Here is a 14,423-nt window from a genome sequence, read left to right as displayed (position 1 = left end):
AATCTATAGATAAAAATTTTGGACAGCTAATTGCTTTGAATCTCAATCTCCAGACTAGCCATAACAAAGCAACAATGGTACATAAAGTTGAACACGCATCAAAGTGGCCTTGTAACAGCTACAATTGAACGAAATGGATTTGCAACACAGAAGCTGTCTTTATTAACAATAATATATAGGTCCAACCTCATTGTTCTTCCATTATTGTCAAAGCATGAATTATATATATATATATTAGCGTTTCTACCAAGGAGACCAACTGAAAGCAAACCAATAATTCAACTGTTTGCCAACTATATGCTTTAATTTTATTTATTACTCTTATCTATGTACCCTTGTTTCAATCGAAGTGCCATCATATTACAATATAAAAAAACGATGGTTGACTTTGGCAGTTGGATCAATAAATTGCACTCATATGATCGGCATCAGCCACGAATTTGGAAACTCCATCTCTATCATTTGCCATTTTCTCCGCTTGGTAAATGTCTTCATCTTCTGCTTCCCATTTCAGGTGGACATACAATGTATTCTTGAGTTTTAGAGATATAGATCATGATCAGAATAAGAATTTCACGAGTTACCTCTACTTTGCTTTGATAAATGCTGGAATCAACACCTTCATAGATTTTAGCGAGCTCTCAAAAGGAGAACAAATTGCATCCGAACTGGTGCATCCAATCCAGCCTATCCAAGGGTCGAGAATCTCCGTCGTTGTCTTCTCTAACAATTATGCAGATTCAAGTTGGTGTTTAGAGGTACTTGTGAAGATCATGGAGTGCCGAAGAACAGCGAGGCAACTGGTTCTGCCTATATTTTATGATGTTGATCCGATCCATCAGACGTGCGACACCAAAATGGTAGTTTTGCAGAAGCATTTGCGAAACATGAAGAGCTTTACTCGTTGGAGATAGTCAAAGTCCTCAAGTGGAAGAGAGCTATGTTTGAAGTTGCTAATTTGTCTGGATGGCATCTAAGAAACAATGGACAAAGGTATAGGCAATCATTTTACATTTTTAATTTTACTGCTGAGAAGTTCATGCATATTTGATGGACAATAACATTAATAATATAGAATAAAGATCCTCAAGAATTTGTAAGGTATTCTACCCAGCTGATTCCTCAAATATCAACCATTATTTTTAAATTAAATGATTGAAATTTTACCATAGATATCAGAAGTTAATTGCTTAACAACTCAACACTTTTCACCTCAATCATCTTCACATGGTTAATTTGACGAGTATAATGATATTACAAAAGCATATAATCCAATAGTCACTACCCCAGAAAATAAAAACACCATTCACGTTGTTTATCATAGGTGGTGTAACTCTGGCTTGGTCAATTTAATTTACATCGTTTAAATGACAAATGACAAGAATTTACCTAAACGACGTAATTGTTGACGTCGTTTAATTGTTTATGTTGTTTAAGTATAAGATGTAAATGTTGACGTCGTTTATTTAAACAACCTCAACGTTTAAACGACATAATAAGTGAGGTGTCGTTTACATCATAAACGACGTTAAATATTTGTTGGATATAGATATAGATTCACATATAGTAAGGGTTTGTTTAGATTTACGATTTAAAAATAGCGATTTGAAAACGTGATTTTCAAAAATGCAATTAAGCATTTGGTAAAATCGTAGTTTTACCTTTAAATTCTCAGTTTAGCCTTTAAAATTATGTGTTTTCAAAAAAGAACTCTATTACCCATGATTTGAAAACGCAGATTTTTTTTTTCCACAATTTTTTAATTACGCAATCCCAAACAATTTGTTTTCTGCGATTTGGTTTAAATCACACTTGTTGTCAGCAAAATCACTATGTCAAACACACTCTAAACATAATTCTATGGTATCTAAAATTTAGCCCTGGTAGTACCATATATGCTAGTAAGGGATATTAGCCAAAACTAATATGCTCTAACTTTTTATATGTAGGCATGAAACTTTTATTTCAATATTTTTTACTTGTATAATGTGACTCTAACTTCTAAAAATTATTTTCAGGAATCAAGCCAAGTACATTAGGGAAATTGTTGAAGAGATTTCAAGAGAAATAAATAGCACGTACTTGTTCGTAACACTCTACCTAGTTGGACTATACTAGATGTACGTGTGGAAGACATCACTTCATTGTTACGTGTTGGAGTTGACGATGTTCGCATTGTAGGAATTTGGGGAATGGGCGGAATGGGAAAAACCACCATAGCTAAAGCCATTTATAACCATTTTTTTCATTGGTTTGAATGTAAAAGTTTTCTTGCAAATGTTAGGGAAACTTCTAAAGAACCTAGTGGTGAGATTCGTTTACAAGAGCAACTTCTTTATGATATCTTGAAGACAAGCAAGATAAGGGTAAGTAGTGTTGCTAGAGGAATCAGTATGATAAGTGAAAGACTTCGTGCTAAAAGGGTACTTGTTACACTTGATGATATAGATCACAAGGCGCAATTGAATGCCATAGCCAGAAGGTGTGAATGGTTTGGTCTGGGAAGTAGAATTATAATAACAACTAGAGATGAGCATTTGCTAAAGGGGCTTGAAGTGGATGGAATATATACAGCTAAAGAAATGAATGACAGTGAATATCTTGAACTCTTTAGTTGACATTCCTTTAGGAATAGTGACCCCCCTAAAGATTATATTGACTTATCAAGAAGTGTCGTTGCTCACAGTGGAGGATTGCCACTAGCTCTTGAAGTTTTGGGTTCTTTCCTATTTGGGTTCTTTCCTATTTTCCAGGAGCAAGCAAGAATGGGAAAGTGCGTTGGAGAAATTGAAAAAGATTCCTGAAAATCAAATCCAAGAAAAACTTAGAATAAGCTTTGATGCGCTAAGTGATGATACTGAAAATGATATATTCCTTGATATATCGTGCTTCTTTATTGGAATGGACAAAAACAATGCCATACAAATATTGGATGGTTGTGGTCTTTTTGAAGAGATTGGAATTAGTGTCCTCATTCAGCGGTATCTTCTTACAGTTGACGAGAGAGACAAGCTTGCGATGCATGATTTGCTTCGAGACATGGGGAGAGAAATTGTTCGCAAAGAATACCCCAAGGAACCTGGAAAACGTAGTAGATTGTGGCTGCATGAGGATGCATTTGATATATTGACAAATCATAAGATAAGAACTTTCTCTATGGAAACAAATTAAAAGAAAAACATAATGTTATGTTTAAATACATTTATTATAAGGAAATCAAATGCACGCTAACTCATTTCAATCATATGTTGTGAGAGCATTTACACAAAAGTAGAATTCACGTTATTTATACAAAGTATTTCATGTAAGTATAAAGCATGCACATTTGATAGATAAAATAGACGTATCAAAAGATTGATAAAAGGTTTCGCCACGTGACTACGTGAGTTTCACTCACCTTGGTCGTATATGGGTCTAATTCTTAGTACTCGTCCTTAAGCTCTCTAGCATCGTTGCCTGTTAAAAGTCCTATTATTAATTAGTGGGTTCTAGCAATATGGCCTTTGGGTGGTGAGGTCCCATTGGGGCCTTTGATGAGAGCCAAGTGGGTCCTCAGCGTATTGGCCATTGGGCACTCCACTTATTTACATTAAAAAAAAAAAAAACTACGGACTACAATATAACCACTTTTCTTATACAACTTTTGTCTTATACAGGGAATAAAAGTAATTGAAGGACTCACTTCAAAAATTCTAAGTTCAAGTAAGGTGAATATCAGTACAACGACATTTAAAAAGATGTTCAGACTGAGATTACTCCAACTTGACCATATGCAACTCATTGGAGAGAGTGAAAATCTTTTTAAAGAGTTAAGGTGGCTTCGTTGGCACGAATTCCCTCAAGAGTTTATGCCAGATGACTTTTATCCCAAAAAAATAGTTGCAATTGACTTGCGATATAGCAATCTCATACAAGTCTGGGAAGATCCCAAGGTATTAATTAACCTTAATCTTTGAATCAATGAGTTTCGATGTTTTAGGCTCTAATGTTTTGCTTTGTAATTTCTTTTTTCTTTGTGTGTTCTCATTTGTTTAGCAGGTTTTCAAGAAGATGGAAATCTTAAATCTTAGTCATTCCTATTACCTAATTCAAACCCCGGACTTTTCAAGTCTCCCCAATCTTGAGAAATTAATACTCAAAGATTGTACTAGTTTGTTTAAGATCGACCAATCTATTGGAGATCTTAGTAATCTTGTCTTGGTAAATTTAAAAGATTGCATATACCTTGAAACTTTGCCTAGGAGTTTCTATAAGTTGACATCTCTGAAAATTCTCATTCTTTTTGGTTGTTCTAAAATTGACGATTTGGCTAACGACCTGGGAGAGATGGAATCCTTGACAACTCTTCGTGCAGACAACACTGCTATAACACAAGTGCCATTCACCATAGTGAAACTGAAGAACCTCAAACATTTATCTCTATGTGGGTGTAAATGATCACCATCAGAGACATTGCCTTCGCTCTTTTGCAGTCAAATACCGTCAATAAATCTATTGCCGGCTAGGCTACAAGGCTTGAACTCACTAACAGAGTTATGTCTCCGTGAGTGCAATTTACCAAATGGCGCAATTCCTTCAGATATTGGGAGTTTATGTTCTCTTCAATCTTTAGATCTAGGAGGCAACAGTTTTAGTAGCCTACCACCAAGCGTTGGTGGTCTTTCGCGGCTTAATTAGCACTTTCAAATTGACATGTTGCAAAAGGCTTCAATCAATCCCAGATTTACCTGTAGGTTTGATTTTTCTGGTTGTAACAAACTGCATGGCGCTGGAAAGTATGCCAGATCTATCAAAGTTAAAAAATATGACCAGTTTGAGCCTTATTAATTGCCACAATTTGGTCGAGATTCCAGGTTTGGTTAAGTTGTCCAATCCTGTTGTATCTGTTCACATGGAAGGGTGAAGAAATCTCTCAACTACTTTTAAGCAAACCTTCCTACAGGTTTGTTTCATCTCTCTCTCTCTCAAAATATGCACTTTAATTTTAACAGACAAATAATTGTTATCAATAATTTGCTCATATTTTTTTACAAATTTAATAAATCAACCATTAGATTTGTGAGATCCATCATTGACTTATGTAGGGTCCACATAAGTTTACAAATCTAAAGGTTGATTTGTAAGATGAGATGAGAAAATTATATATGGGCAAAATATTGACATCAATCATTTCTCATTTTAACATATTGCTTATATGTATGCATGCATGCCATGCTCCTGATGGTACAGGAATGGAGTATGCGTGGAATTGGTAGATTTGGAATTTTCCTCCCTGGCAATGATATTCCTGATTGGTTCACGTTTAAAGATGAGGGGTCTTCGGTAAGCTTTGAGTGTGCTCATTCTGTTGAATGGAATTTCAAAGGGTTCGCTACATGCATTGTCTATTCATCAAGTGTTTTGGTATTATCTACCTATAGCACTCGCATCTCAATTATCAACCATACCAAGAACACTATTCAAACCATTACGCCAACAACAATTGGTGGCCCAACCCCCCCGGGAGACCACTTGTGGCTATGCAATGTTCATAAAAGCAGGGTGGATTTCGAGGGCGGTGACAAAGTAACAGTTGGTGTAGATTTTGGACCTGAAATCGTTGTTAAGAAGACAGGGGTTTGTCTAGCATACGACAGGGCTGTCGAAGGAAAAATGATGGATTATGCCTCTACATCAAGTGAGGATGCCACTCATGTTGTTATAATTAGTGATGACAAAGATGCAACCAAAGATAATGCTGGGATGGTGCCTACAAGAGTCATTCGTGATGATAAGTTCAAACCCAAGCATGAGTTGTTAATTTTGCAGATGGATCTCTTCAACCTTGTAAATAACATGGATGAAACCTATATGCAGCAACTCTCTGAAGATTTTCGTATATAATAATGTTTCCAAGAAAATTGTGTTTTTTTACTTTATAGGGAAAGAGAAAGACAGAGCGTTTGTTAGAGTACTTATGTTTGAAAGAAAAATTAACATCCACATTCGAATAAGTGCTCTAATAGCATCCTTTCTAAATGTTCGGTCTCAGCAATGTGAAAATATTAATTAAATAATTAAATTTATCATTTTTTTTATATATATATATTATGAGAATGTACTACTTTCTACAAATGTTTTTTTTTTTTGTGCACATAATTAGGTTTGTTGGCCTTTCGACGGACCAATTAATCAAATTACAGAAAGATTTTGAGCAGCTAGCTAATTACTGTGAATCTCAATCTTCAAACAAGCCATAACAAAGCAACAATTGAAGGAAATGGATTTGCAATAATATATAGATCCAATAATATATAGATCTAACGTCCATACATTCCTTTTTATTTATATGATAATTCCAAAAGCCACAAATGCTTTGTTCATTTCAAATTTTGTCATCACTTGCAGTTGCATGGGTCGCAGCTGCAGTTTGATCCACACTTGCAGCCGTTCTCTGCTCCAAAGCTCATCTCAGACGACCCCTCATAGCAGCTGCAATAACATACATAGTCAAAAAAATTGCAACTTATTTGCATCAAAATTTGATTTGATATTATGTAATATGTGTCATGTTTACGTACATCTTCACTGGTGCAACCCCTGCAATAATGGTCTCAGTCGTCGCCTTCTCTGAGTAACTCAGGTCAGGGCACATGCCGCACCTGCAAAATCATAAAATTTACAACAAATATTGGAGAACATATTCCCTATATATATATATATATATATAGCAAACTAGAGGAGATACCCATTGCAGCTGCCCCCGCACTTGCAGGCAGAGCCACAGCCACACTTTCCACCGCAGCAGGAAGACATTTTCTTCAGAGAAATAATTGAGGTCAGGAAAAGATTTTAACTGGGAATTGAATTCACACACAACTCTTGGACGAGTTTTCAAGTGGAGTCCTGAGCTGCTATTTATAATGGAGTTCAGTGTAGAAATTTAGAGTACTCGTATCCACCATACACGTGGGTAAATCTTAGACTAATATATAATATCTATCTCGTTTGTTATAATACTAATTTAAATTTTTAGAATAGATATTGATTTAACATAGTATATATCAAAGCGGGTTCATGAGTTCGAACCCTAATTTTATAGTGTATTCTCATTTTAATTAAATATTCAGTGTGTTAAGTTTTAATTATTAAGAGAGTTTAAGCACAACACACGTACATGACGATAAATGAATGTTAAAATAATTAAGTCCACATTTTTAAGGATTATATATATATATATATATATATATATATATATATATTAAATCAACATTTCAGCAAACCCATAATGGAATTATATGATTTTATATATATGCACAAGGGAAGGGAGAGAAAGGGAATGGAGATTTGAATTAGTGTATTCGTTTCATGAAGCGTGATCTCCGGTCTATTGAGTTACCTCTTGAGATGGAATTATATGATTTTATATATTCATCATGTTGCTTTAAATATCAAGAAAATTAATCAAAAATCAAAAACCATCTTATCTTAAAAATATTCAAATAATAAATGAGGGGCCTTGCTAAGAGATTCCTTGCTGCTTTTCCATTCACAAAAAGAATGGTATGCGGAAAACCTCTTTTTGCTTTTAGCCTTTTAGGTTGTGAGTTGGGAAGAAAACTCTGGGATGCACAATATGCTTATGGTGGGCCTCAAATGGCTTCTAACCCCTGATTGTGGAGTTTGCTTTGGTTCTAACTGTTCAATGAATTGTTATCTTTACATTTATGGATCTCTTCGTCTGCTTTTTCTTTTCTTTTCTTTTTTTGTATTTTCTATTAAAAATGTTAAGTCTGTCGAATTATTTCTTCAACAGCCATTGAATAATTGTTGCTTATTGCTACTTAAATTCTTTTGGTTTGGATGGTGTTAAATCAACAATGAAAGCAGAGAAATTCCTATGTGTGCATTGAAAAACTTTTTGTTCTTTCTTGAGACATTTTAGGGCTCGGGTCTTTAGTTTTGTTCATGCTGATTTATGACGCTTATTTTATATACTTAAAAAAATAAAAAAATAAAAAAATAATGAGTCACTTAAAACACGTCACTTCAACCGATGCAAAATGTCACATGTAGATGACATATGTCATTTTTATAAAATAAGTTAGAGGAAATTTCTCCAACCCAGTTTAGAGGAAAACTCTATCCATAAATAAATTGATGTTAAAAGAAGCATTACCCTCTAATCACTAGGGTCACACAAACTCTCCCCCAAAACTCGAAATCAATTTTCCTACAAATTCAAAAACTTGTATCAAGACATCCATTCCATAGAATCTCATAGTAAAAGTTGTAACTGGACAAAGGATAACTAGCTAGAAGCAGTGTTTTTAATTCTTGAATAAAATAACGAAAAAAAAAATTATTACCTGATCAGGAAATAAGAGGATAAAAGAAAATAAACCGCATATAAGCTAAGTAAAGAAATTATGGCGGGTCTTGGTCGGATCCTGGGGGGTACCAGTCGGGTCCCGCCGTGGTCTCGACCGGATCTCGATAAGTTCTGGTAACGTCCTGATTAGATTTGTCGAATGAGATCCTCAAACTCGAAAAATAGTTTATAGTTTTTAAAAATAACAACAATTTTTCGGGAATTAAAGCTTTTTCGGTCAAACCAAAATTATTTCTATTGACTATTATTTTCCGTCGCACCAAACACTCGAAAATATGGAAAACATTTTTCAAAAATCATTTTACGCTGAAACAAACATAACCTATATGAGAGAGAGAACAAATTGCGTTTTTGGTTTATTGTGGTTTTTTTGTTTTTTGTCATGCCTATGTAGTTATGATATTCAACAATGAAACGAATCGTTTAAGCATATTTCACACGAGATGTTAAGATTCTTAGCCAAAAAAAAAGGACAGATTCTTTTATCGGATTTATCAAGCCAATCTCATTGTTCTTCCGTTGTTGTCAAAGCATGAATCTAAAAACAAAAATTATTTTGGTGTTTCAATCAAAGAAACCAACTGAAAACAACCAATAAGCCAACTATATATTCGCTTTAATCTTATTACTCTCATGCATGTACCTTTGTTTCAATCGAAGTGCCATGATATTGTCATTTAAATCCAAAAACATCATCAACACTAATAAATCTAACGTGCTAAAGAAGATAATAAGAATTAAAAAATAAAATGGAGAAAAGAGAAAACCTTTTTCCTTCATTCACAGGGGTTTAATCCAAATTATATATGTAAAGAGAGTTTTTTTTTAAAAAACGATGGTTGACTTTGGAAGTTGGATCAATAAATTGCACTCATATGATGGGCATCAACCATGCATTTGAAACTCCATCTCCTTTGCCATTTTCCACTTCTCAACAACTCTCCTTGGGCCATGGCCGCGGGAACATCTTCATCTTCATCTTCTTTTTCTTCTTCTAGAAGATCTTCTTCTGCTTCCCATCCTAAATGGACTTACGATGTCTTCTTGAGTTTCATAGGTGAACACCAGCGCAATAATTTCACGGGAGACCTCTATTTCACTTTGATGGATGCAGGAATCAACACCTTCATAGATTCCAGCGAGCTCCCAAAAGGAGAACAAATTGCATACGAACTGTTGTGTGCAATCCAAGGGTCAAGAATTTCTGTCATTGTCTTCTCGAGTAATTACGTGGATTCAAGTTGGTGTTTGGAGAGATCATGGATTGCCGAAGAACTCGGAGGCAACTGGTTCTGCCTATATTCTATGATGTTGATCCATCGGATGTGCGGCACCAAAATGGTAGTTTTGCAAAAGCATTTGCGAAACACGAAGAGTGTTACTCGTTGGACATAGACAAAGTACTCAAGTGGAGGAGAGCTTTATTTGAAGTTGCTAATTTATCCGGGTGGCATCTAAGATACGGGTATAGAAAATCATTTTGCATTTTTTTTTTTAATGCTAAGAATTTCAGATTTGATGAACAATAACATCAATAATATAGAATAAAGATCCTCTAGAATTTGTATAGTATACTATCAAGTAAATTTCTCAAATATCAACCATTATTTTCAAATTAAATGGATGAAAATTTTTTGTATTAAAAAAAAAAAAAGAAAATTTTTTTTTTGCAAAGATCTATCTCAGCATATGACTTCTAACGCCATGTCATGTAGTGCTCTGGTACCACATGACTTGACAACTTGGCTTTAATAGGGAAAAGTGCTGACCACATCTACACTATTACTCCAAAAAGACTAATCTATTTGGAATCTTCCTAAAATTCCTTATAAAACCCAATTTTACTTAATAACTAGACAATGTGGGACACACTCATGATTATTTTTATAAATCATCCACTTTATATGAACTATTCATCATCTTCTTAATATGAGACTAGAGTGTAGGATAGTGTTGTAACTAGTGTTGCCAGAGGCAAAGGCACCCACGTATACTAAACATAATTTTGTGGTATCTAAAATTTTGTCTTTCTTCAAACTTAGCCCAGGTAATATCATATATGTTTGTGAATAAGGGATAATAGACAAAACTAATATGCTCTAACTTTTTATATGTAGTCATGAAACCTTTATTTCAATTTCAATTCTTGCTTATATAATCTGACTCTGACTTCTAAAAATAATTTTCAGGCATGAAGCCAAGTTTATTAGGGAAATTCTTGAAGAAATCTTAAGAGAACTGAACAACACACACTTGTTTGTAGCACTCTACCCGGTTGGACTAAATATACGTGTGAAAGACATTTTTTTTTTTTTTTTTTTAACGTGTGAAAGACACGATTGCAATGTTACTAGGTGGACCTGACGATGCGAAGTAGGAATTTGGGGAATGAGTGGAATTGGAAAAACAACCCTTGCTAAAGCCATTTATAACCAATTTTTTCATTGTTTTGAATGCAAAAGTTTTCTTGCAAATGTTAGGGAAACTTTCAAAGAACCTAATGGCGAGGTTTGTTTACAAAAGCAACTTATTTCTGATATCTTGAAGACAAGCAAGATAAGTGTAAGTAGTGTTGTTAGAGGAATCGATATGATAAGAGAAAGACTTCATACTAAAAGGGTACTTGTTATACTTGATGATATAGATCAAGAGGAGCAATTGCATGCCATAGCTGGAAGGCGTGATTGGTTTGGTCCGGGAAGGAGAATTATTATAATAACCAGAGATGAGCATTTGCTAAAGGGGCTTGAAGTGGATGAAATATATACAGCTAAGGAAATGGGTAGCTATGAATCTCTTGAACTCTTTAGTTGGCATGCCTTTAGGAATAGTAACCCCCCTGAAGATTATATTGACTTAACAAAAAGTGTTATTGCTTACACCGGAGGATTGCCACTATCTCTTGAAGTTTTGGGATCTTCCCTATTCTCTAGCAGCAAGCAAGAATGGCAAAGTGCATTGGAAAAATTGAAAAATATTTCTAAGCATTAAATCCAAGAAAAACTTAGAATAAGCTTTGATCTTCTGAATGATGATATTGAAAAGGATATATTCCTTGATATATCATGTTTTTTTATTGGAATGGATAAAAATAATGTGATACAAATATTGGATGGTTGTGGTCTTTTTGCGGATATTGGAATTAGCGTCCTCATGCAACAGTATCTTCTTACAATTGATGAGAGAAATAGACTTAGAATGCATGATTTGCTTCGAGACATGGGGAGAGAAATTGTTCGTGAAGAAGACCCGAAGAAACCTAGAAAACGTAGTAGATTGTGGCTGCATGAGGAGGCATTTGATATATTGACAAAGCATAAGGTGAGAACTTTATCTGTGAAAATAAACTAAAAGAAAAAACACAATGTTATGTTTAAATACGTTTATTGTAATGGAAGCAAATGCATGCTAACTCATATCAATCATATGTTGTGACGATGTAATACCTTGTAATTATTTTTATTTTAAGGGCACTTTAGGAAGTTAAATTCAAAAATAGTCACGTGCCACACAAGTGACTACTTTTCGTCTATTTTGATATCAATTGCTAACAAGTACCTTATTTGATATGTGGTGGTATTTTGAGGTGCGTAGATATTACATTTACAGTTTAGTGGTGTAAGTATAAAAGTTGGGGTAATTAGGGGCTAGTAGCGTATTTAAAAAATAAATAAACTCTCAACGACAAAATAACCCCACTTTTCTTATACAACTCTTGTGATTTTTTACAGGGAACTAAAGCAGTTGAAGGACTTACTTCAAATTTTTCAAATTCAAGTAAGGTGAATATCAATACAATAGCATTTATAAAAATGCGTAGGCTGAAATTACTCCAACTTGATCATGTACAACTCACCGGAGAATGTGAGAATCTTTTTAAAGAATTAAGGTGGCTCCGTTGGCATGGATTCCCTCAAGAATTTCTACCAGTTGATTTTTATCCAAAAGAGCTAGTTGCAATTGACTTGCAATATAGCAATCTCATACAAGTTTGGAAAGATCCCAAGGTATAATGTAACCTTAATCTTTAATCAATGTGTTTTGATGTTCTATGCTATAATTGTGTGTTTTGTTTCTTTTTTTCATTTGTTTGGCAGTTGTTCAAGAAGATGAAAATTATAAATCTCAGTCATTCTCATTATCTAATCAAGACCCCAAACTTTTCAAGTCTCCCCAATCGTGAGAAATTAATACTCAAAGATTGTACTGGTTTGTTTGAAGTTGACCAATCTATTGGAGATCTTAGTAATCTTGTTTCGGTAAATTTGAAAGATTGCAAATGCCTTAAAACTCTTCCACAAAGCTTGAAGTCTCTAGGAATTCTCGTTCTTTCCGGTTGTTCTAAAATTAGCCATTTGGCTGATGACTTGGGAGAGATGGAATCCTTGACAACTCTTCGTGCAGACAGCACGGCTATAAGACAAGTGCCATTCACCATAGTAAAACTGAAGAACCTCACACATTTATTTCTAGATGGGTGCAAAGGATCACCATCCGAAACATTGCCTTCACTTTTTTACAGTCTAATACCACAAAGTCCTGAGTCAATAAATCTATTGCCTGCTAGGCTACAAGGCTTAAGCTCACTAACACACCTATGTCTCCGGGAGTGCAATTTATCAGATGACGCAATTCCTGCAAATATTCAAAGTATAAATTCTCTTCGGTGTTTAGATCTCGGAGGCAATAGTTTTAGTAGCCTACCAGCAAGCATTGGTGGTCTTTCGAACCTTAGAATTCTCAAATTGACAAGTTGCAAAAGGCTTCAATCAATCCCATATTTACCAACAGGTTTGATGTTTCTGGTTGTAACAAACTGCATGGCGCTAGAAAGTATGCCAGATCTATCAATGCTCAAAAAAATGGCCAATTTGAGCCTTACTAATTGCCACAAATTGGAGGAGATTCAAGGTTTGGATCAGTTGTGGAATCCTGTTTTATCTATTCACATGGAAGGGTGCAGAAATCTAACATCTACTTTTAAGCAAAGCTTTCTACAGGTTTGTTTCCTCTCTCTCTCTCTCTCTCTCTCTCTCTCTCTCTCTCAAAATATGCACTTTAATTTTAACATGTATATATATATATGCCATGCTCTTGATGGTACAGGAATGGTGTATGCGTGGAATTGGTAGATTTAGCATTTTTCTCCCTGGCAATGATATTCCTGATTGGTTCACTTATAAAGATGAGGGGTCATGGGTACGCTTCAAGTGGGCTGATTCTGCTGAAGGGAGTTTTAAAGGATTTGTTACATGCATTGTTTGTTCATCACTTGTTATGGTAGTATCTCCATACTGCACTCAAATCATGATTCCCAACCATAACAATCGTACTTGTCAGGCCATTAGTCCAACAACAATTGGTGGCCCAATCCCCCCTGGAGATCACTTGGGGATATTCAATGTTGATAAAAATATGTTCGATTTGGAGTTCGGTGAAGAAGTTGAGGTGTTAGTAGATTTTGGACCTGAGATTATTGTTAAAAAGACGGGGGTCTGTCTAGTATATGGAAAAAGGACACATGTTATTGATGAGGAGGATGCCGCTGTCGTTATTGATGATGAAGCTGCAACTTTACTCAAGTCTATGAGAGTCGTCGTTAGTGAAGATAACTTCAGACACCAGTATCAAAACTTAGTTCGGGAGGTAGATATCTTCAACTTTATAATAAACATGGAGGAAACCGATATGCTGCAGCTCTCTCAAGATTACTGCAGATGATTTTGAATATGGAGTTGGGACATTGTTTGTAGGCTTTATTTAGCTTTTCGGGCGATTAGCAAATTGTGTGTGTTTTTTTTTTTTTTTTTTTTTTCACTTGATAGGGAAAGGGGAAAGAGAAAGAGAGCAATTGTTAGAAGAACTATGTTTTGTTTGAAAAACTACCATCGACATTTGAATTAAGTGCTCTAATCGCATCATTTCGAAAGGTTTCACCATTTTTCAAGTGGGTTCCAACAATTGCACCCTTCCCAAATACTTGCATCCTTTCAAATAGTTGTATCTTTTAAAAAAAAAAAAATGCTAGTTTTCTTCTTTTTTTTTTTAAGAG

General features: G+C 34.8%; 1 protein-coding gene and 2 pseudogenes across 1 annotated transcript; 2 read left to right on the top strand and 1 right to left on the bottom strand.

Moving 5' to 3' along the window:
* The first annotated feature begins 485 nt into the window (after positions 1–485).
* LOC132178369 (TMV resistance protein N-like) lies at positions 486–5,883 on the top strand (annotated as a pseudogene).
* Positions 5,884–6,236: 353 nt separating this feature from the next.
* LOC132179572 (metallothionein-like protein type 2) lies at positions 6,237–6,877 on the bottom strand. Its single transcript, XM_059592313.2, has 3 exons — positions 6,728–6,877; positions 6,561–6,641; positions 6,237–6,471 (listed from the first exon to the last, which is right to left on the bottom strand). The coding sequence occupies exons 1-3, from the start codon at positions 6,793–6,795 to the stop codon at positions 6,378–6,380; spliced, it is 243 nt and encodes an 80-aa protein (XP_059448296.1). The 5' UTR covers positions 6,796–6,877; the 3' UTR covers positions 6,237–6,377.
* A 2,385-nt stretch (positions 6,878–9,262) lies between these two features.
* LOC132178367 (TMV resistance protein N-like) lies at positions 9,263–14,092 on the top strand (annotated as a pseudogene).
* Positions 14,093–14,423: the final 331 nt, after the last annotated feature.

Source organism: Corylus avellana, chromosome 4 (assembly GCF_965113065.1).
Source record: "Corylus avellana chromosome 4, dhCorAvel1.hap1.2, whole genome shotgun sequence".
Classification (NCBI taxonomy): Eukaryota; Viridiplantae; Streptophyta; class Magnoliopsida; order Fagales; family Betulaceae; genus Corylus; species Corylus avellana.
The sequence above is the reverse complement of the archived record's forward strand: the minus strand, read 5'-3'. Positions and strand labels throughout refer to the sequence as shown.